Below are 23928 nucleotides of genomic sequence, written 5' to 3'. Positions count from 1 at the left end.
GTCACTGATGGGTCAACTCAGAGTAAACTCTGAAAACTCAAAATTCATGGCAAACATGCAAATACTTTTTTCAATCTATGATTCCTAACTGATCTACTAACATTTGTATTCTTTAAAAGTTAATCAATTAAATAATTTTGGAAAACTCCTATGTTTAATCAAAAAAGGCATAGAAAGAAAAAGATTCTACTGACTGTCTTAGAAGCCTCTGATGTGATCTTTTTTAATTGTTCGATTTCATTATCTTTTTGTACATTACTGGAGATCAGTGCTTTCAGCTGTATTTCTAAAGCTGCAACAAGTTGATCGCGTTCTTCCCGCCACTGCTGGAGGTTACCATCTTTCTCAGCCAACTGTCCTTTAAGTATTTCCTAAACAGAATAAACACAAAATGCTAAAGTAAATGTTGTAACATTATGAATCTAAGAATTTTTGAAGTTATTATGGATAACACAATAAATACAACTGTGAACAGGATACACAATAAACTACGTAGACAAGTCTAGATAAAATATTTACTTAAAAAACCAAATACATAATGCCTTTATATACCTTAACTATCCACATATTATATCCTATCCCACCTCATTCAAAACAAAAAAAGCTTACTGGGCACTTCCTTCAATAAACAATTAGAGCTTTTAAACTAATTCTAGCATTTCCCTCAATATTTGCAAAATGAGATGGTAAAATTACAAAAAAATAAATGACAAAACCAATAGCAACAAACAACAGAAAAATGAAAATTAAAAATACTTTTTCACTGGGTTGAAAAACTGGCAAATTAGAGAAAATATGTGCAAGATCTAAACATAACTACAATACACTGCTGAAAGAAATAAAGGAACATGTAAATAAACAAGGGGCTTCCCTGGTAGCTCAGACAGTAAAGAATCTGCCTGCAATGCAGGAGACACAGGTTCGATTCCTGGGTTGGGAAGATCCCCTGGAGAAGAGACTGGCAACCCACTCCAGTATTCCTGCCTGGAGAATTCCAAGGAAAAAGGAGCCTGGCCAGCTACAGTCCATGGGGTTGCAAAGAGTAGAACAAGACTGAGCAACTAACACTTTCACTTTCTTTTTTAAATAAAGAGAACCTGTGTTCAAAGATTAAAAGATTCATTATTTTTAAAATGTCAGTTCTCCCTTAGAAGATCTAGAGTTAAAGCAACTTCAATAAAAATCCAAGCAAGTGTGTGTGTGTATCTGTGTGTCTGTGAGTGAGTAGAAGTGGAAAAGCTGACTCTAAAAATAACATGAAAATGCAAATGACATAGTCAAATTTACTTTGAAAATGAAGTACAAAGTAGAAGCAATCATACCATGTCATTTTAAGCCTACTATATATAATAATAAAGACAGTGTGATATTGTCTTAAGGATATACAGACACCAGAGAACAGAGGACACAGTCCAAAAATATCATGGTCAATTGATATTCCATAAAAATGTCAAAGAAACTCAATGGAGAAAACAACAGTCTTTTCTACAAAGGGTGATGGAACAACTGAACAGCCAAATGGAAAAAAAGACTTATAATCTCACACCATATACAAAAGTTAACCACTGGACAACTGACCTACAACAAAAGTTGCAGAGCAGTAGAAAAGTAACAGCTTTTTCAAAAAGTACTACCAGGTCGATTGGTAATTCAAATTTATAAGAACGATGACAGCCTTTACCCCTATCTCACCCCAACACAAAAATTAATACTGGAATCAAAATAGGAAAGGTAAAACCCCAAACCTTTCTGGAAATAATGTAAGAGAACAGCTTCATGTCCTTGAAGTTAATAAAGGAAAAGACTGAGAAAATGAATTAGAATAATTCTTCATTTCTGTTCTAAAAAGGCAATGAGAGTAAAAAGGTAAACCAGAGTTTGAAAGAAGGTAATTGCAACACACTCCTATCCAGAAAGTATAAGGAACTCCTGTATAAAAAAGATAGTCAAACAGAAAATAAACAAGGGGACTTGGGTAGGCAGAGCCAATAAACAAAACATCCAACAATACAAATTGCAGTATAAATGGGTAAAACTACTTTGAAAATTAGTCTGGCATTCTACTAGAGTTCCACATATGTTTACCGTGCCTGCCTGCCTGCTAACTGCTTCATTCATGTCAGACTCTGTGTGACCCTATGGACTGCAGTCCGCCAGGCTCCTCTGTCCATGGGATTTTCCAGGTAAAAATACTGGAGTGGACTGCCATCCCTTCCTCCAGGGATGTTTACCCTATCCACTAGCGATTCTATTCTTGGCTATATATGCAATAGAAATGAATGCACACGTGCACTAAGAGAAATATATAAAAATGTTTACAGGATATCTTACTCATAACAGCCCCAAACAGTAACAACCCCTGTATCTTCAACTTTAAATTGAATAGACTGTGGTATACTTATACACTGAAATACTCAGCAATGAAAGGAGACTAACTCCAGCTACTTGGAACAAATATAGATGATCCTCACAAACATAATACTGAGTGAAAGAAGCCAGGCACAAGAAAATGCATTCTACGTATTTTTATTTATATAAAGTTTTAAAAAATGAACAAAACTGAAGTTTAACATTAAAAGATAGAATAGTTATTATCATTGAGAAGATGGGGTCTCTTGGATGCTAATATTGTTTTATTTCTTAAACTCAATGGTAGTTAACTGGGGACTGGCTTTATAATAATTCATTGAACACGGTTTATTTTACTTACTGTGTTCTGTGTATTCCAGCTTAAAAGGCTTCTAAAAAATCAACAATTTATTTCTTAAATATTGCAGACACACATCCTAGGTACAAGTGCAAAGAAATATATAGGAGAAAGGAGAAAGCTAGTTTGCTCTAGGACTAAAAATTCAAAGGAGGTTTACTTGCTGGCATTGCTGCCAGAGGGACCACTGATTAGGAAAAGAAGTAGGCCCATTCCTGGTTTGGGGCTGGAGTGACTGACTATGAAAGTCAACAGCTCTGATTGCACTTCTTGCCTCTTGTTACTGTCTGGAAGGTTAAATGGGTTATGGACAGAAACAGAACCAGCAGCAGCATTTCCTGTTAAGATAGATGTAGCATTTCAATCTTGCTCAGCACAACACTTCCTGAAGGTAACTCCAGTCAGGTGGCATTGGTACATGAAGTGAAATATATTGCTACCTGGGTGCCGTAGTAATAACAAGTATTAGTCTCACGTACTTTGTCATGTGACAAAGAAAACAGGGTCAGGACTCTAAGGAAACCTAACAACTAAAATGGAACACAGTATCCTAGATATGATCCTATATCCAGGAAAAAAAAAAAATTATTGGGAAAGTTGGTAAAATTCTAGTAAGATCCATAATTTAGCAATCAGTATTATAATAATATTAATTTGTTGGTTTTGATCAATGTACTGTTGTTATGTAAGCTCTAACATCAGAAGTTGGGTAACAGATATAGAGAAATTCTCTGTACTAGCTTTGCAATGTTTCTGGAAATAAAATGATTTCAAAATAAAAAATATTTCTTAAAATCTGTGGGAAAATCTTCTTTAACTTAGTGAAAATTAATGTTTTTGTTCAGAAAAATTGAGCTGATATAAGTAAAATTCTGTCATAAACAAAGGAAATGCCAACAGATGGCAATGTGATACTGCCATGTTAGTATTACTGTAAACAGGGAACTAGGTTAGGGTTAGGTTATCTTTTCATTTAAAGATAACATATTACTCAATAGTTTTCCCAGGATCAATGATGACTTTGAACTTTTTTCTGATTGAGTATCAAAGAGACTAAGTTGTAGATTAAAATAGGAGGAAAAAACACAAACTACTAATAAGACAGAATTACTTGAGAACTATAGCTAGTAAAACAGAAAGTTATTTCTACCTACAGTCTTCTAGAAACTATATAGTTGATGTTTTTTTTTAAAAAAAGATCTGACAAAAGCAGCTTATGAGGTAAAATGCATACACCATGTTAGCAGAATCTACAGTTCAAAATGCAAATATTTTACATTCTAGTAGGGATAACCCTGTGGCAGTCAAAAGGAAAATATTTTTAAGTTCTGAATCTAGATATTGAGAAATAATTATTTTCCCAAGAATAAGAACTTCAAGATAAACTGGGATAGAAAACTCATCTTACAAATAGACAAACTGCCTTAAAAATAAACAACCAACGAAACCCACACAACCATGTAGACACTGATAAGAATCTAAGAATCCCAGGCAACAATTTAAGAAGCCAAAGAAAGCAGGCAAAATACACAGCAGATAAAGTATAACTATTACCAACCATTTCATTTTGTTGCTTCAAACAATGCTCTCTGTCTTCGGCATATTTTTTCATCTCTTTGTTTCGTAGATTCTCAGCTTCTTTTGCTTGAGTGATAAGCATCATTTTTTCTTCTAACCATTTTTTTCTTTCAGCTTCATGTTTCTGTTCCGATTCCTACATGTAGAAATAGCATAAGTAACTATCACATGTTTTGAAAGCAGTTAATAAATCTGCATTTATAAACATTTCCATATAATCCATGGCTCTTCATTTCACCTTTTCAAAAACTTAAAACAAGCATTTTTCTTTAAATAATGACAAAGTTTGAGTATATTTCAGACTATAAAATGAACACTGTTGGTTGCCTTCCTAAATAGTTATTTCATTCATAAACTTAATTTTGCTACAAAATCCATTTAAGAACTTTCCTTCATCAGTGAGCTTAAGAAGAAATAACTGAAATTTCTGAACTACAGAGAACCAAGTCTTTTTAAATGCTAGATTAAAAAAAAATTTTTGATTTGTAGTGGTCATTTCCAGCTGAGATTCCAAAATAAAATTTTCCCAGGTATACAGAATGTCAAATAAAGAGTAACTTGTGTAACAGGACAAATATTTATTAAAGAATACAGGGAATAGCTGGATAGAAAATACAGTTGATCAGTAAATTTTAAAGAGGCTTCCATAGATCCTTCAAGTTCAAAAACATCTCATTTATACATTCAAAACTGACGTAAAACTTCTTTTGAAGCAAAAATACTACTACTACACTAAAAGCTATGTATTTAAAAATCTGTTTTTAAAACTTGCAAAACCACTGTGCCAGATAAATTATCACTAGTCCATTACAGAATTACAAAGTTTATTATCTAAGATACATGATCTTATTATTTTAGAATGCAAAACACACCAGTATTCCTTAATATGAATATTCACAAAGTAATTAGTGCATTTTTTCATAACTAATGGATTATCCACTCTGTTCCAGCTGCTTTCAGTTCTGACAATGGAAAGGATAAATTCTATAGTATGTAATTAATAGTTACAAAAAAGAAAGGAACGGATTTATTCTATACAGCCTGAATTTAAGAAAATAATTTAGATGCAATCTTTTCAAAACTCATTACTATGCTTTCTTCAATGCCAAAACTACAGTTGGATTGTAACTTCTAATAAATAAAATGTATAAAGTTTTACATATTTGTTAAGTCCCATTAAAAAATCTTTGCCCTGTACGTCCTATTCATGGTATGTGAAAGCTAAATACGGAAAAATATATAAATAGAAAACAGATTATCTTCTATGTCGTAATATATTTTCAAATGTAGTAATACAGTTTCAAATCTATTCCAATGTTCAGACATACAATTCTATTCTTTTCCAGCGTAATAATTACATTTACAATGAGATCAGATCAGTCGCTCAGTCGTGTCCGACTCTTTGCGACCCCATGAATCACAGCACACCAGGCCTCCCTGTCCATCACCAACACCTGGAGTTCACTGAGACTCACGTCCATCGAGTCAGTGATACCATCCAGCCATCTCATCTTCTGTCGTCCCCTTCTCCTCTTGCCCTCAATCCCTCCCAGCATCAGAGTCTTTTCCAATGAGTCAACTCTTCGCATGAGGTGGCCAAAGTACTGGAGTTTCAGCTTTAGCATCATTCCTTCCAAAGAACACCCAGTACTGATCTCCTTCAGAATGGACTGGTTGGATCTCCTTGCAGTCCAAGGGACTCTCAAGAGTCTTCTCCAACACCACAGTTCAAAAGCATCAATTCTTTGGCGAGCAGCCTTCTTCACAGTCCAACTCTCACATCCATACATGACCACAGGAAAAACCACAGCCTTGACTAGATGAACCTCTGTTGGCAAAGTAATGTCTCTGCTTTTGAATATGCTATCTAGGTTGGTCATAACTTTCCTTTCAAGGAGTAAACGCCTTTTAATTTCATGGCTGCAGTCACCATCTGCAGTGATTTTGGAGCCCCCAAAAATAAAGTCTGACACTGTTTCCACTGTTTCCCCATCTATTTCCCATGAAGTGATGGGACCGGATGCCATCATCTTCATTTTCTGAATGTTGAGCTTTAAGTCAACTTTTTCACTCTCCACTTTCACTTTCATCAAAAGGCTTTTGAGTTCCTCTTCACTTTCTACCATAAGGGTGGTGTCATCTGCATATCTGAGGTTATTAATATTTCTCCCGGCAATCTTGATTCCAGCTTGTGTTTCTTCCAGTGTTTCTCATGATGTACTCTGCATATAAGTTAAATAAACAGGGTGACAATAATACAGCCTTGAGGAACTCCTTTTCCTATTTGGAACCAGTCTGTTGTTCCATGTCCAGTTCTAACTGTTGCTTCCTGACCTGCATACAAATTTCTCAGGAGGCAGGTCAGGTGGTCTGGTATTCCCATCTCTTGAAGAATTTTCCACAGTTTATTGTGATCCACACAGTCAAAGGCTTTGGCATAGTCAACAAAGCAGAAATAGATGTTTTTCTGGAACTCTCTTGCTTTTTCCATGATCCAGTGGATGTTGGCAATTTGATCTCTGGTTCCTCTGCCTTTTCTAAAACCAGCTTGAACATCAGGAAGTTCACGGTTCACATATTGCTGAAGCCTAGCTTGGAGAATTTGGGGCATTACTTTACTAGTGTGTGAGATGACTGCAATTGTGTGGTAGTTTGAGCATTCTTTGGCATTGCCTTTCTTTGAGATTGGAAAGAAAACTGACCTTTTCCAGTCCTGTGGCCACTGCTGAGTTTTCCAAATTTGCTGGCCTATTGAGTGCAGCACTTTCACAGCATCATCTTTCAGGATTTGGAATAGCTCAACTGGAATTCCATCACCTCCACTAGCTTTGTTCGTAGTGATGCTTTCTAAGGCCCACTTGACTTCACATTCCAGGATGTCTGGCTCTAGGTCAGTGATCACACCATCGTGATTATCTGGGTCGTGAAGATCTTTTTTGTACAGTTCTTCTGTGTATTCTTGCCATCTCTTCTTAATATCTTCTGCTTCTGTTATGTCCATACCATTTCTGTCCTTTATCGAGCCCATCTTTACATTTACAATAATCAAAATAATTTTCCTAATAGTTTCATCTCTACAGAAGTATTTGAAGAGTTAAAAGTTTAAACAGTACAAAAATAGGTACAAAGACGTAAGACATGATGATACAAGAATTAAATATGTAAAACTGAAGACCCAACCACTGCATTTTCATTGGCACTTAGTAGCTTGTATTCTAGGGAATCTCTTCCCCATGTCATTTCAATGTGTACTGAGAAATTATATTCTAACATTTCCCAGCTATGAGTACCTCCATATCTAAATTAATTATAAAATATTTACTAAATAATCTTAAGAGAAATATAATAAATATATAGATAAAACTACACATGTAGATAAAAATCATACCTGTAACTCATCTTGAAGCTTACTGAGTTTTGTATTAAGTACATCTGTGTTATCCTCAAATTCTTTATTTGAACTTTGATTGTGTTTGGCTTCCAAATCTTTGTATTTTTCCTTCCATTCTTCCAATTCTGATATGGAAATATAAATTTTTTTTAAACTACATGCAAAAGTTATACTGCACAGAGATGTGTGTGGCATGGGATACAGACAGGAATACAGACAGCAGAGCCCAGAAGCAGAAGATCATAGGCCAGGATATTAAATAGAACTGAGACCATTCTGGGCTTCCCTTGTAGCTCAGCTGGTAAAGAATCCACCTGTAGTGCAGGAGACCTGGGTTCGATCCCTAAGCTGGGAAGATCCCCTGGAGAAGGGAAAGGCTACCCACTCCAGTATTCTGGTCTGGAGAATTCCATGGACTGTATAGTTCATGAGGTCACAAAGAGTCGGACATGACTGAGAGACTTTCGTACACACATACACACAGACCATTCTACAAGTTTACCAAATTCTAAGACAAGAACTATGAAAACCTCTCAATAACTCATTGAATAGTGTTCTGAGTATACAGTTTAAATGCATGCCAATATATAGGAAACCTCATGCTCTCAAAAATTAAAAAAAAAAAAAAAACCCACTGATGGTATTCTGAAGGACAGAATCAGAGTATTTATTGAGTTAAACATACAAGATGATACCAATTGCTGTAGAGAGGTGAAAAAAGTTGAAAGTTTATTCTTAACATCTGGGGAACACTGCAAGCTATCATCCAGTTATTATGAAAGTATACTGATTCCTCTTTTCAATGAGATACAATGATTTTCATCACAGTAAAACATAACAAGTGACAGGATATTCCAAAAAGACAATAAATACTTTCTTATTATAAATTATTATAAATATTAAACCACATTAAAAAGGAAAGCAAACTAGTGAAAGAAAATGAAAAAGTATGCTTTGAAATATGTAAGCAATCTTGTTTTACCTGTGGCCAGTCTTTCGGTTTCCTCTAATTTAGCCTCAAGCACTTGATCTTGTTCTACCTGAGTCTGCTCTTGTTCTTCCAGGGTCATTTGCATGTCTTTGATTATTTTTTCTTTAACACTCAGATCTAAAAATTTATAAAGAACATTTTAGAAATTATTAACATCTACATCTAGATATCCATATTGAAAATTAAGTTAACTTAAATAGAATATGAGTTCCACCAAGACAAAACTTTGTCTCGTTCACTGCTGTATTTTCAATGCCTAGACCAGTACTGGCATCAATGAAGGATCAAACAAATAATTGATGAACAGATGAATGCAAGAATAAACAGACAGAAAAGCTTTTCAAATAAAATTAATCATTTTCAATTAAGCTATTAATGAAAATTATAAAACTATTATTTTACTGTTCTTCACTTAATTGTGCTTCAGATACACTGTGTTTTTTTATAAATTCAAAGTCTGTGGCAATCCTGCATCAAGCAAGTCTATAAGCACCATTTTTCTAACAGTATTTGCTCACTTCCTGCCTCTGAATCACATTTTAATAATTCTATCATTACTGTTGTATTTGTTATGATGACCTATGATCACTGATCTCTGACGTTACTATTGTATTTCTAGGGGGGATGCTATGAACTGCAACAATGCAAGATAGTAAGATTAACCCATAAAGACTGTGCGTGCTCTGATTGCTCCCATGACCAGCTATTTCCCTGTTTCTCCCTCTCCATGGACCTCCCGATTCCCTAGGACGCAACAATATTGAAATTAATCCAATTAATAACACTACAGAGGCCTTTAAGTGCTCAAGTGAAAGGAAGTGCTCAAGGAGAGGCACACAACTCTCACTTTAAATCAAAAGCTAGACATGAAATGATTATGTAAGGAAGACATATCAAAAGCTGAGACTAGCCAAAAGCTAGGCCTCTTGTTCCAAATACTCAAGTTGTGACTGCAAATTAAAGTTCTTCAAGAGACTTTAAAGTCCTACCCCAGTGAATATTCAAATGATAACAAAGCGAAAGAGACTTACTGCTGATATAGAGAAACTTTCAGTGGCCTGGACAGAGAAATCAAAAATAACCACAAAATTCACTTAAGCCACAGCTTAATTTAGAGCAAGGCCCTAATTCTTTCCATCTGATGAATGCTGAGGGGTAAGGAAGTTACAGAAGAAAAGTTTCAAGGTAGCAGAGGTTAGTTCTTGAGGTTCAAGGAAAGAAGCTGTCTCCAAAACATAAAAGTGCAAGGTGAAGAAGCCAAGTGCTGACGTAGGTGCTGCCAGTTATCCAGAATATACGACTTAACTGCTGCCATCTCATGATAAAACTTGAACAGACGACAAGTTGCTTCTTACGGATGAGCAAAGAAAGTGGTTTCTTGAGATGGAATCTATTCTGAGTGAAAAATGTTGAAATGACAACAAAGGATTCAGAATATTATATAAACTGATAAAGCAGTGGCAGAGTCTAAGAGGCTTGACTCTAATTCTGAAAAAATTCTACTGTGGGTAAAAAGGCATCAAACAGCAGAGCATGCTACAGAGAAACTGTTTATGAAAGGAAGAGTCAATTGATGCGGCAAATTTCCTCACTGTCTTACTTTAAGAAATTGCCACAGCCACCCCAATCTTCAGCAACCACTACTTTGTTCAGTCAGCAGTCTTCAGCATCAACGTAAGGCTCTACTCTATCAGCAAAAAGATTACAGTTCCCTGAAAGCTCAGATGATGGTTAGCATTTTTTAGCAATGAAGTATTTTTTAATTAGGTGTGAGCACTGTTTTTTTAAACATAATACTATTATGTCTTAATCTGGAAAAGGTAAAGAAGCAGATTCTCCCCTAAAGCAACCAGAAGGAACACAGTTTTGCAGATATCTTGATTTTAGCCTTAATAGACCTTTTTTCAGAGTTCTGACCTCCAGAGTTGTAAGGTAATGTATTTGCATTGTTTTAAGCCATTTAACTATGTGCATGGGTGTGCTAAGGGATTCCCTGGTGGCTCAGACTGCAAAGAGTCTGCCTGCAATGTGGCAGACCTGGGTTCGATCCTTGGGTTGGGAAGATCCCCTGGAGGAGGACATGGCAACCCAACTCCAGTATTCTTGCCTGCAGAATCTCATGGAGAGAGGAGCCTGGTAGGCTCTACAGTCCACAACGTCACAAAGAGTTAGACATGACTGAAGTGATTTAGCATCTGAACATCTCTGAGGTACACCTGTACTAATAAACACATATACTGGGATTTAGAAAAAAAACCTATTTGACAAAATTTAAATTAAAAGACACTTACTCCTTGGAAGGAAAGTTATGACCAACCTAGATAGCATATTGAAAAGCACAGACATTACTTTGTCAACAAAGGTCCGTCTAGTCCGGGCTATGGTTTTTCCAGTGGTCATGTCTGGATGTGAGAGTTGGACTGTGAAGAAAGCTGAGCGCCGAAGAATTGATGCTTTTGAACTGTGGTGTTGGAGAAGACTCTTGAGAGTCCCTTGGACTGCAAGAAGATCCAACCAGTGCATTCTAAAGGAGATCAGTCCTGGGTGTTCTTTGGAAGGAATGATGCTAAAGCTGAAACTCCAGTCCTTTGGCCACCTCATGAGAAGAGTTGACTCATTGGAAAAGACTCTGATGCTGGGAGGGATTGGGGGCAGGAGGAGAAGGGGATGACAGAGGATGAGATGGCTGGGTGGCATCACCGACTCGATGGACGTGAGTCTGAGTGAATTTCGGGAGATGGTGATGGACAGGGAGGCCTGGCGTGCTACAATTCATGGGGTCGCAAAAAGTCGGACACAACTGAGCGACTGAACTGAACTGAACTATTAATATTCTTAAACCAAAACTAAAACTATAATTTTTACCTCCTTAAAACAATAAGTACTCAATCCCAAATTTACTTTTTCAAAAGTCTCAAGTAATTATTTTTTCTAGAAAAATTTTCAAAGCAAAATATTTACTTCTAGTGCTTTTTAAACCAGCTCCTCAGGAACAACTGTGCTATTATAACCTTACTAAAACTGTTTCTGGCCCTTGAAAAAATAACTATAATAATGGATTATAAATAATTCTAATCCTACCTGAAAGAGATAAGGAGGAAAGACTGGCTTATTGTCTTTGGTGACACAGTACCAGGGCTCACTTCCCACACCTCTTACCAAGACTACTATTCATGTCAGAGGTGATGAATTTATAAATGCATAGCTCAAACTCAGAGCACTAAAAGAAACACTAAAAATGACACAAATATCTAAAGATGGCTTCCTTAAAATACTTACTATAAAGTAAGCTTAAAACAAAACAATGAGAAAATATTTTGAGTAATTTTCAGTATTTCTGTTCATTGATATAAGCCACCAGGAGAATTAATGAAACAGAATTCTTTCTTAGGGTTAAAGTAGTACTGGTATTCTGCCCCAAACTCTTCCTTTGAAAAAGCATGATATGCAAATATATTGACTATATAGTTAATCACAATTTTATTCAAATAATCTGTTCTTCCTACATCCTATCTTCTGCTCTAAATTAGAGGGTTCAAAAAAAGGAGTTTAAGTATCTAGATAGCAATCAGTAAAGTTCCAAGACACCAATGATAACTTCACTAATGGCTATCCATCTATTTTGAAAGGCAGAAACAGTAAAAGAAAAAAGATAATTATATTGGTCACAGCCTCCAATAACTGAACTTTATTTCAAGAAAAGAATCCAGAAATATGCAACAAATAAAACACAAAATAAAGCAAAAGGACAGGAACTAGATATTTCATCAAAGCTATCTAAAGACAGCTCTGAATTATCATAGCTAAATAAATGCCTGGCAGACAATCAATCAAGTGTTTAACATTCAGGAGAGAGGATCACTGAAAGCTATATAATGTCCTAGCAAGGCTTCAAGGAAGAAAAGCTTAAGCATAATGTTCGAGAACAGGTTGGTTGTGCAAAGAAGGGACATTGCACCAACTTGTGAAAGAAACGACATACAAATGTCATGTAAAACTCTGGATTAGAAATACTCAGTGATTGGGAATTTCACGGCAGTCCAGTGGTTAAGATCTCTCACTGCCAGGGCCCCAGGTTCGATCCCTGGTCAGGGAACTAGATACCACATTCCACAACCAAGAGTTGGCATGTCACAACTAAAGATCCCAAGTGCCACAACTAAGACCCAGGGCAGCCAAATAAATTTTTTTTTTAAGTGAGAGAATTCATACTTCTCAATTTCAAAACTCACTAAAAGGTAAGTAACAATACTGTATGGTACTAGCATAAAGACTGACATATAGAACAATGAAACAGAGTTAAGAGTTAGGAGATAAATCCTTACATTTATGGTCAACTGATTTTCAACAAAGATGCAAAACAATGCAACAGGAGAAAGAATAGTCTTTTCAACAAATGGTGCTGGGACAACTGGATCTCCAAATGAAAAAGAATTAAGTTAGACATCTACCTCACATAATATACAAAATTATACTCAAACAGATTAATTCAAAGTGAATCAAAGACCTAAATACAACAGCTAAAAACTATAAAACCCTTAGAAGAAAACTGAGGTAACTTTAGATTAGGCAACAGGTTTTTAGACATGATACCTAAAGTATAAGCAATCAAAACAAGATAGGTAACGTCAAAATGAAAAACTTTCACTTTGTAAACATTGTAAAGCAACTATACTCCAATAAAAATTAACTTAAAAAATTAAAAACTTTTATCTATCAAAGGACACTATCCAGGAAGTGAAAAACCACCCACAGGATAGGAGAAAACATTTACCTGATAAGAGTCTAGAAGCCAGAAAATATAAAAATCACAACTCCACACACACACACACAAAAAACAAGTTGGGGGAGGGGGCAAACAACCCAACTGCATTGTCTGAGGGGGCAACTTTTGCCCAAAATAGGCAAAGCACATTAAGGACATTAACAGACATTTCTGCAAAGAAGATATACCAACGGCCAATAGCAGAAGACAAGATGCTCAATATCAGTAGGAAATGTAAATCAAAAACAACAGGACTTACCGTGTGGTCCAATGGTTAAGAATCTGCCTTGCAATGCAGGGGATATGGTTTCAATCCCTGGTCAGGAAACTAAGATCCTACATGCTGTGGACCAACGAAGTCCACATGTCTAAACTACGAAACCTGCTCTGTGGAGCCTGTGTCCACAACTAGAGAAGCTGTGCACCAGAACAAAACATCTCAAAGACACAATGACGATCCCATGCTGCTGCTGCTGCTAAGTCACTTCAGTTGTGTCCGACTCTGTGTGACCCCATAGACGGCAGCCCACCAGGCTCCCCCGTCCCTGGGATTCTCCAGGCGAGAACACTGGAGTGGGTTGCCATTTCCTTCTCCAATGCATGAAAGTGAAAAGTGAAAGTGAAGTCGCTCGATCGTGTCCGACTCTTAGCGACCCCGTGGACTGCAGCCTACCAGGCTCCTCCGTCCACGGGATTTTCCAGGCAAAAGTACTGGAGTGGGGTGCCACTGCCTTCTCTGGGAAGATCCCACGGACCACAACTAAGACTTGCTGCAGCTGAGTGAACCAAAATGACATACTCCTTTATACCCACCAGCATGTCAGGGGGAAAAATTATGTCTACTCCCTGTGAATATGACCTTACTTGGAAAAAGAGTCTTTGCAGAGGTAATCAAGTTCAGAATAAGGTCATACTGGATTAGTGTACCTGAATGCAAAGCTGCTTCAGTAGTGTCCAACTTTTTGCGACCCCATGAACTGCAGTCCACCAGGCTCCTCTGTCCATGGGGTTCTCCAGGCAAGAATACTGGAGTGGGTTGCTCCAGTGGGAAGTCCCAGGGGATCTTCCCAACCCAAGCATGGAGCCCATGTCTCTTGCACTGCAGGTGGATTCTTAATAGCTGAGCCATTGGGGAACTCCCTTTACTGGATTACAGTGGGCCCTGCTGCTGCTAAGTCACGTGAGTCGTGTCCAACTCCGTGCGACCCCATAGACGGCAGCCCACCAGGCTCCCCAATCCCTGGGATTCTCCAGGCAAGAACACTGGAGTGGGTTGCCATTTCCTTCTCCAATGCATGAAAGTGAAAACTGCAAGTGAAGTCACTCAGTCGTGTCCAACTCTTCGCGACCCCATGGACTGCAGCCTACCAGGCTCCTCAGCCCACGGGATTTCCCAGGCAAGAGTACTGGAGTGGGGTGCCATCACCTTCTCCACAGTGGGCCCTAATTCAACATAATTGGTGTCCTTGTAAGAAAAGGGAAGTCTGTATGGCAACAGATAGGGAGAAGAAACACACTCAGAGGGAAGATGTCTGTGTTAAGATAAAACCAAACTGGAGTTCTGATGGAAGCATGAATGGAGAGTGACTGCTAATCAGTACAGCATTTCTTTCTAGGGTGATGAAAATGCTCTGGAATTATATGGTGGTAGTGGTTGTACAAGTTTGTGAATATACTAAAACCTACCATACTGTACACTTTTAAAGGGTAAATTTTATGGTTTGTATATCTCAATTTAAAAACTCAATAAGATATCTAGGTAAATGGCATTCAATATTTAAATAGAACTTTAGAAGCCAGGGAAATCCTTAAGAGCTAAAAATGTACTTTTTGGCTTGTCAGAGAATGTCTAATACAAAGTTAAAATCACAAAGGTGAAGGAACTCAACAGTGAAAACAAAGACAAAAAAGATAACGATGCCTTATTCAGGAAATCTGTCACAGCGGCTAAGGTCCATTCTGAGAGAAAGGCAGTAACCAGAAGAATAGATCACAAAAGCCAAGGTAAAAGAGTTTCAAAAAGGGGGAAGCTACACATCACCTTTATACTTAGAAAAAATACTCATACAATTAATACTACTTAAAAAACAAAAGTGAGAGAAAATGAATTGACAAATAATTAAAAAATAAAGGAAAGGACGGATTGCAAAACCCCAAAAGATCTGACACTATGTAGGGTGCAAGTGGCCTGGATGAAAGTTTAGAGAGAATGGAGAAGATGGAAGATTAAGAGTACTCAAAATGGGCCTACACCACACATCTCGATATATGGCCAAGAAATAAAATATTAAAATATGAAAGAAACTATATCTGGTTCAAAGAATGTTTTATAGACTAGCCAAGATCTATTCACACCTGACAACAATGACAAAGGAGCCAAAATAAAGGAAAATTCCAAAAATATTACGGAAATATGAGATGCTTCTGGGACAATGGCCTAGAAGGGTAGGAAAATAAGATTCTGTAGGGACATATATTTTCACATCCAAATTACTGATCCAAATTAGTCCCTCTTCATTGATAAACTTCAGGGTGGTAAGTTACTCTTGAGAATCAATGCTTTTCTCTTTTGATAAAGTTACATTTTATATTGTCCTTATTTCACTTCAAAATTTTCAAAGGAAAATGATGAACCAATTGTTATTCTAGCTACTTATTTTGCAGTCTTTTTAGTACTGGAAGAAGAGTTTTGTTTCTGACCTTTGCACACTCTCTCATACTGTTGTATAGCTTCTTCCACTTTTTGATTATTTAACTGCTCCTGCAAAATGAAAGAACATGAAATCCAAGTGAAACTTAATTATACACCAATATTTAATAGTAGGACTTGAACAGGGTTTATTATTAACTTTGAAATCCATCTCCTAGAAGGCTAAGTCTTAAGCTTCCAAGTTTGTTTCATCTCAGAGTAAAGGTGAGAGTGATAATCGGAAAAAATAAAACAAAAACAAACCCCCAACTTTATACCTTTAATCTACCTCAAAAATGCCAAATCATCTTCTTCACTCAACATTTTAAGCTAGCATGTATGTTCTCTTACACAACACAAAAAGCATAAAGGGGAAGAAATATATTTAATATGGGAACAACAAAGTAAACCATAAATAAATTCTTTATCAAGTAAACTCAAGATGCACAAAAAATAGGGCCCCCACATGCCCTATATGTAGAAAGTAGCTGGAAGGTTTGAAAAAGACGCAACATTAATTTATGGACACTGGAAATTCCTCAATTTTAGTTTTAACCTGTCTGGTAATCTAACCTTCCATCTGGAGCTGGAAGGATGGTGAAGAGACAATGAAAGAAAACGAGAGAGGAACTATGGAGGTGGATGGACAGAGACGGATGGAAACACAGAGAACTACAAAGGTTGACGGACAGGGACAAAACAGACCAGAAACAGCACTACAGAGACGCACCCACAGAAAGGAAAACAGAGAACCAAGGAGGTGGACGGACAGGGTGGAAATAGACGAGAATGAGGGAGGTAGACAGATGGAAAGCGACGGAGGTGGATGTAGAATGATGCAGTAGCATGACACAACTGAAAAAGAGAACAAGGACGGTGGATGCAAACAGACGGAGAATGGCGGAAGTGGGTGACCAGAGACCCAAACGCTGAGAACACCACAGGCTGTTAACAGAACGATGGAGGTGGTCAGACAGGACAGAAGCAGATGGAGAGCGACAGAGGTAGGCAGATGGGGACGGAAACAGACGGAGAACAACAGCGGTAATCAAAGGTGGTCCGACAGTGAGGGAAAGAGCCTAGTCGGTGTCTGGTTACACAAGGGCGCACTATAAACAAAATTTCCATCTGTTTTGACACCTCACCATTCCTTTGGACTGATGCTCAAATCATTTATCGCCAAGTACTCATAGCTGTTCCTCAAAGTCCCCTAAAGATCCCTAAGGTATTGGAATCATGAACTAATTGTCTTCTTGAAAGTAGGATTTTAACAGCTTTTCCCCCCTAAAGGCCTCTAAACATCTCTTGAAAACGTGACTCTTGCTCTGCAGGTGCCAGGGAACATGATGGCGAACTAAGACATCCCCCTGAAACTGGGCTCCCAAGGCCTGGGAATCTCCCCTAAACCCAGGGCTGCGGTGCCCTTCCCTGACGGCAAATGCAAACGCATCTCTGGGGCAATCCCAGCTATTCTAGGCACCTTGACCAGACAACTGGGCTGGGTTTACCACCTAAGAGTCCTGAGTTGTGATAAACATTTTAAGGCAGGAGAAGAAAAAAAAGAAAAATTTTTTTCAAACATAAAATTCTCTGTGCCCGCCTCCTACCCTATTTTAACTGTGCATTATGCACTGGCATTAACCCCTCCTTAGAAGACACAGGAATGCCTGCTGGATGGTAAAAAGCTATTTTCTCCTGGTGCCAGCAAGGTAACTCCTTAGAAGATAACCTTCCTTCTTATGGTCAAAGGGGCCATGATTACCCCCTACTCACTTTATACTGCACATCTGAGTACTGTAAATTGTCAACAATATATCATTTAATGTATAACCCTTTGTCTCAAAAAGTATGCAATTTTGCTTTGACCTCTAATGGGTAGAACAGTCCTAAGAGCTTTCTGAAAGACTGTCTTCCAGGTTACAATCCTCAGATTATCCATTTCTTACTTAAAAATATATATATATACATTTAATTAAACACTAAAATATACCAACAGAATCTACTTAAATCATCTTTAAAAACAAAACTGTTACCTTAAGTTGCTGAATGGTTCGCTGTTTCATATCTATTTCCTGAGAACACTGGTTTTTCTTTTTCTCCAGTTCATTAATTTTAATCCTCAACAATTTCTCCTCATCACGCATTACAGAGATCTACAAAGTAATAAATCAAATTAGGTATTTCTAAAAATATTAACTGCTTTTGTTGTTTAAAATTCAAGGCCACTGTTTCAAAGATTAATGTCCTTTTAAGAGCATTAGAAAAATTACAGATTTCAACATACATGATGTAACTCAAATTATCAGAATCTCAAACTCTGTAAATGCTCCCAAAAAAGACTCAGAATAGTCCCATGCATGCAAGAGGGAAATCATTATCATGGAAAAATCAATAGAGATACTCTAGGGGAAAAATACTGACTCTGATTTCCAAGATTTATTAAGTAATATGATCCAGTAATATAAGAAGTAACTTAACAGCTAATAATGGCATGTAGAAGATGAAAACAGAACAATTACAAGATCAAAAAGTACCCATGCAAGGGAAGGTCAATTGATTTTTGGTGTTATAGGTAACTTAATCCTACAAACCTATTAAAGAAATCAAAAAGCACTTTGAATTAGTATGCAAACCTTAAACGAAAAGAGGGGAGAAGGAGAGAGGGGAGAGAAGGGAAAGGGATAAGTAGAGAAAACATGTAATCAAAGTACATTTTTAGGCCAATTTTCAAGATACCTAGGGATCTCATAAACTGAAGGAAATAAACTGAACAAAGTTCCCCTTCATAAAAATTATGGAGATACCATAATAATAGCAGTTCTTTGGTTTCAGGGGATTTTTACATTTCTTTTTAGTTTTCCTGTATGTTCCAAAATTACTATAATAAACATATATTCCTTGTATAATCATACATTAATAAAATTTAACTTTATATATTATTTTGTTCAAAAACAAGGGACTTCCACTAATAAACACCATCTTCATCAATTTTACAGAAATAAACTGTCTGCCAATAATATAGAGACTATATATTACACCAAGATGTACATAAGGACTGCTTCCGTTTCCATCCTGCCTCTAACACTGGACAAGTTATTTCTCTTAATGCCTATTTCCCTAGTCATAAAATGGAAGCTAAAAATAGTCCCTATGCCTAACATTTGTATGAAAATTAAATGAGATGATACATGTAAATTCAGAACAATGAAAGACAGAAGACACTCTTAATTCTCGCCCTTAAGAGTAATGTTAGTTATCTGCACAGTAAAACATTACTTAAAAAGAGATACCACCTAAAACTATGAAAAAAAAAATCTTAAAATTAGATCAAATTTTAAAAGCAGTATTTATGTATCAGATCAGATCAGATCAGTCGCTCAGTCGTGTCCGACTCTTTGCGACCCCATGAATCGCAGCACGCCAGGCCTCCCTGTCCATCACCAACACCCGGAGGTCACCCAGACTCATGTCCATAGAGTCAGTGATGCCATCTAGCCATCTCATCCTCTGTTATCCCCTTCTCCTCCTGCCCCCAATCCCTCCCAGCATCAGAGACTTTTCCAATGAGTCAACTCTTCACATGAGGTGGCCAAAGGACTGGAGTTTCAGCTTTAGCATCAGTCCTTCCAAAGAAATCCCAGGGCTGATCTCCTTTAGAATGGACTAGTTGGATCTCCTTGCAGTCCAAGGGACTCTCAAGAGTCTTTTCCAACACCACAGTTCAAAAGCATCAATTCTTTGGCGAGCAGCCTTCTTCACAGTCCAACTCTCACATTCATACATGACCACAGGAAAAACCACAGCCTTGACTAGACGAACCTTTGTTGGCAAAGTAATGTCTCTGCTTTTGAATATGCTATCTAGGTTGGTCATAACTTTCCTTCCAAAGAGTAAGCGTCTTTTAATTTCATGGCTGCAGTCACCATCTGTAGTGATTTTGGAGCCCCCAAAAATAAAGTCTGACACTGTTTCCCCATCTATTTCCCATGAAGTGATGGGACCGGATGCCATCATCTTCATTTTCTGAATGTTGAGCTTTAAGCCAACTTTTTCACTCTCCACTTTCACTTTCATCAAGAAGCTTTTGAGTTCCTCTTCACTTTCTGCCATAAGGGTGGTGTCATCTGCATATCTGAGGTTACTGATATTTCTCCCGGCAATCTTGATTCCAGCTTGTGTTTCTTCCAGTCCAGCGTTTCTCATGATGTACTTTGCATAGAAGTTAAATAAACAGGGTGACAATATACAGCCTTGACGTACTCCTTTTCCTATTTGGAACCAGTCTGTTGTTACATGTCCAGTTCTAACTGTTGCTTCCTGACCTGCATACAAATTTCTCAAGAGGCAGGTCAGGTGGTCTGGTATTCCCATCTCTTGAAGAATTTTCCACAGTTTATTGTGATCCACACAGTCAAAGACTATGCTTTATTGGCACAGTCAATAAAGCAGAAATAGATGTTTTTCTGGAACTCTCTTGCTTTTTCCATGATCCAGCAGATGTTGGCAATTTGATCTCTGGTTCCTCTGCATTTTCTAAAACCAGCTTGAACATCAGGAAGTTCATGGTTCACATATTGCTGAAGCCTGGCTTTGAGAATTTTAAGCATTACTTTACTAGCATGTGAGATGAGTGCAATTGTGTGGTAGTGTGAGCATTCTTTGGCATTGCCTTTCTTTGGGATTGGAAAGAAAACTGACCTTTTCCAGTCCTGTGGCCACTGCTGAGTTTTCCAAATTTGCTGGCATATTGAGTACAGCACTTTGACAGCATCATCTTTCAGGATTTGGAATAGCTCAACTGGAATTCTATCACCTCCACTAGCTTTGTTCGTAGTGATGCTTTCTAAGGCCCACTTGACTTCACATTCCAGGATGTCTGGCTCTAGGTCAGTGATCACACCATCGTGATTATCTGGGTTGTGAAGATCTTTTTTGTACAATTCTTCTGTGTATTCTTGCCATCTCTTCTTAATATCTTCTGCTTCTGTTAGGTATAGCTGATCCCATTTATAAAAATAAAAACACATAAGCACATAGAGTAACTATTTTACATATATGGAGATGGAGGGTATCTCCCAAGTCATAGCGGGAGCTTCTCTTTACCAGTACAGGCCTAACAGTCATGAAAATTATAATTTATTTGATCAAAAAGTTCACACCCATTCTTTTCATTCATTTTTAATTTACATTAATGTTATATTATTGTCAGTTTTCTTAGGCTACCTAAAAAAATTATTCAAGGACTTCAAATGCTGGATAAAAAAGTTTTAAATCTTTTTAAAAGTCCAGTCCATGGGGTTGCTAAGAGTCGGGAATGACTAAGCGACTTCACTTTGACTTTTCACTTTCATGCATTGGAGAAGGAAATGGCAACCCGCTCCAGCTTGCCTGGAGAATCCCAGGGACGGTGGAACCTGATGGGCTGCTGTCTATGGGGTCGCACAGAGTCGGACACGACTGAAGCGACTTAGCAGCAGCAGCAGAGGAACTAACAAAAAAATAAATATCGAGATAACAGAAAAAAATTAAGTGAAAAAATAATCACAGAAATAAGTGTAACACTGACTGGCTTTCATAGAAAGAGGAGGCCTGACTTTCAACAAGTAAGCTAGAAGGTATTTGCAATATATTTTATAAGAATTAGAACCAAGGACTTCCCTGGTGGGAAATGGTAAAGAATTACTGGTGAAAATTCTCGCGTAGCAGTGAAGACTCTGCACAGCCAAAAATAAATAAATAAACAAAAAAATTCTTAAAAAAGAATCAGACACAAGAAATCCAACACAATAATAATTTTTAAAAGGACAGAAAAATTAAAAGAAAATATGGACAAACGTATCTCACAAAGTGAAAACTAGAATAGACATATAGTGAATAAAAACAGACACTGTGAGGAATACAACTTAAAACCATAAGATACCCCTTTATCTCCTGACCCAACCATTCCACCCCATGCTCTCCAAATTCTTGTACACGTATACCTAGGGCATGTTTAAAATAGGATCACTCTTTCTTCTAAGAGCAAAGAATGAAAACAATCTAAATGGTCAAGAGAAAAGATAACTAAATTGCATAGTCACACACACTTTGGAACATTACACAGCAGTGAAAGTGATTAACTATAACCATACATAAATGACTCTCAGGAATATGATGTGGATAATGTCTCAGAACACAATTAATGTGTAGAAATAAAAAATATATATATAGTTTAACTTACATTTTTAACAGATCTAAAAAAAGACAAATACAAAACATTCATTATATTAACTTCATTGGGGATAGGAAACAAAAAATGGATGAGACACACAAACATATGCTATGTGAACAATCTTCGGACCTTAGCATTTAAGTATTCTTTTGTAACTAACTCTAAGTAATGAAAAATATTTAAAATTATTTCAACTTTTAAAAAAGGTCTAATTGTGATATAAAATACAGCATTCATAAAAGAAAAATAAATTGCTCCAAGGGAAAAAGGCACCATAATCAAAATCAAGAAAAATGTCAAGATAGGGGTCAGGTACAGGGGTCATCCACAATTAATATCCCTAAAAAGTTAATTTCCTAAATATATAAGCTCCCATAAAGCAATAACAATAAAAAAAAAAAACCCTAAACTTAAAGAATATGAATACTCAGACCACAGGAGAAAAAAAAATTAAACTGTAAACCAAAAAATGTTCATTCTAATTAAAGATATGCAAGTTAGAATTATAGTTGAGATATACTATTTACATGTCAAGTTAGCAGATATCAAAGAAATAATGATAAAATACTACTTTGTGGATAAGAGTATAGAAAAAAATACTTTCTTACACATTAGTTCTGGTGAGTAAATTGGCATAATCTCTAAAAAGCATAAAAAATATCAAAATGTACAAACCAGTGACTCATAAATTCCACTTTCAGGAATTTATTTCACAGGAAGACTTACAAAAGTTCAAAATGACATCACTGCATCATTAACTGGAAATTACCTTAATTGTTCAACAATAGGGGACTTATTAACCATAAATACATGTTCCTAGTCATTAAAAAAGTCACCTGGAAACTTATATCTTATATCTTGAGATGGAGAGACAGTCAAGATACACTATGTGAAGAAAAACAAGGTTCACATAGTGTTTATTGGAGGTTTCCATTTTTTAACAGGAAGAGAAGGAAGGAACAACAGAGGAAGACAGAGAAGTGAAGAAAAAACAATTATTGGTAACATCTGATTCCTTGGTGGGAGCCTGACGGCCTCCCCTCACTATATACACTTCCATGTATTTTACCATGTGAACGTATTTCCTATTTTTAAAATCAAATTATAATAAAAACTTGTCACAACTGCACTACATACTCTCCTACATACAATCTGTAAACAGAAGTTTACTTTTTATTTTTTGGGGAGACTTGAGCTTAGTCCTTAAAAGAAAAAAAAGGTTCTAATCTTACATAAGGCAAGTATTTTTCTTACTATTAGACATTCTTTGGTTTGTTTAAGCTGACTAAATTTTTGGTGAAATAACAGATCACATCATTTTAAAAAAAATTATGGAGTTGACAAATGTTCTGGTCAATACTAAAATTAGTGTATAAACATTATATATAAGGAAAACAATGATTATCATTTAAATTGGCCACACAACTTTTCAAATAACTAACCTCTTTCTGTACTTGCTCAATCTGCTTTTTGGCATCAGCCAGTTTCTCTTTGAGCTCAGCATAATCTTCTTCCTTCCTCTGAAGATCAGCTTTCAGATTCTGGGTAAGAGTAGTGCTTGCAGAGAGCTCCTCTTTCAACCTAAAAATCAAAAAT

The 23928-nt window shown here is 36.7% G+C and overlaps 1 protein-coding gene across 4 annotated transcripts in view; it reads right to left on the bottom strand.

Moving 5' to 3' along the window:
• KIF20B (kinesin family member 20B) overlaps positions 1–23928 on the bottom strand; it is an 83974-nt gene that overhangs the window by 12219 nt on the left and 47827 nt on the right. For all 4 annotated transcript variants that reach the window (XM_005225362.5, XM_005225363.5, XM_010819733.4 and 1 more), the window contains 7 exons: positions 23775–23913; positions 18155–18274; positions 16133–16193; positions 8659–8784; positions 7674–7801; positions 4266–4421; positions 195–371 (listed from right to left, as the gene is read on the bottom strand). In XM_005225362.5, coding sequence (XP_005225419.1) covers positions 195–371; positions 4266–4421; positions 7674–7801; positions 8659–8784; positions 16133–16193; positions 18155–18274; positions 23775–23913 — 907 coding nt within the window. The remainder of the gene's footprint in view (positions 1–194; positions 372–4265; positions 4422–7673; positions 7802–8658; positions 8785–16132; positions 16194–18154; positions 18275–23774; positions 23914–23928) is intronic.

This window comes from Bos taurus, chromosome 26 (assembly GCF_002263795.3).
Source record: "Bos taurus isolate L1 Dominette 01449 registration number 42190680 breed Hereford chromosome 26, ARS-UCD2.0, whole genome shotgun sequence".
Classification (NCBI taxonomy): domain Eukaryota; kingdom Metazoa; phylum Chordata; class Mammalia; order Artiodactyla; family Bovidae; genus Bos; species Bos taurus.
The sequence above is the reverse complement of the archived record's forward strand: the minus strand, read 5'-3'. Positions and strand labels throughout refer to the sequence as shown.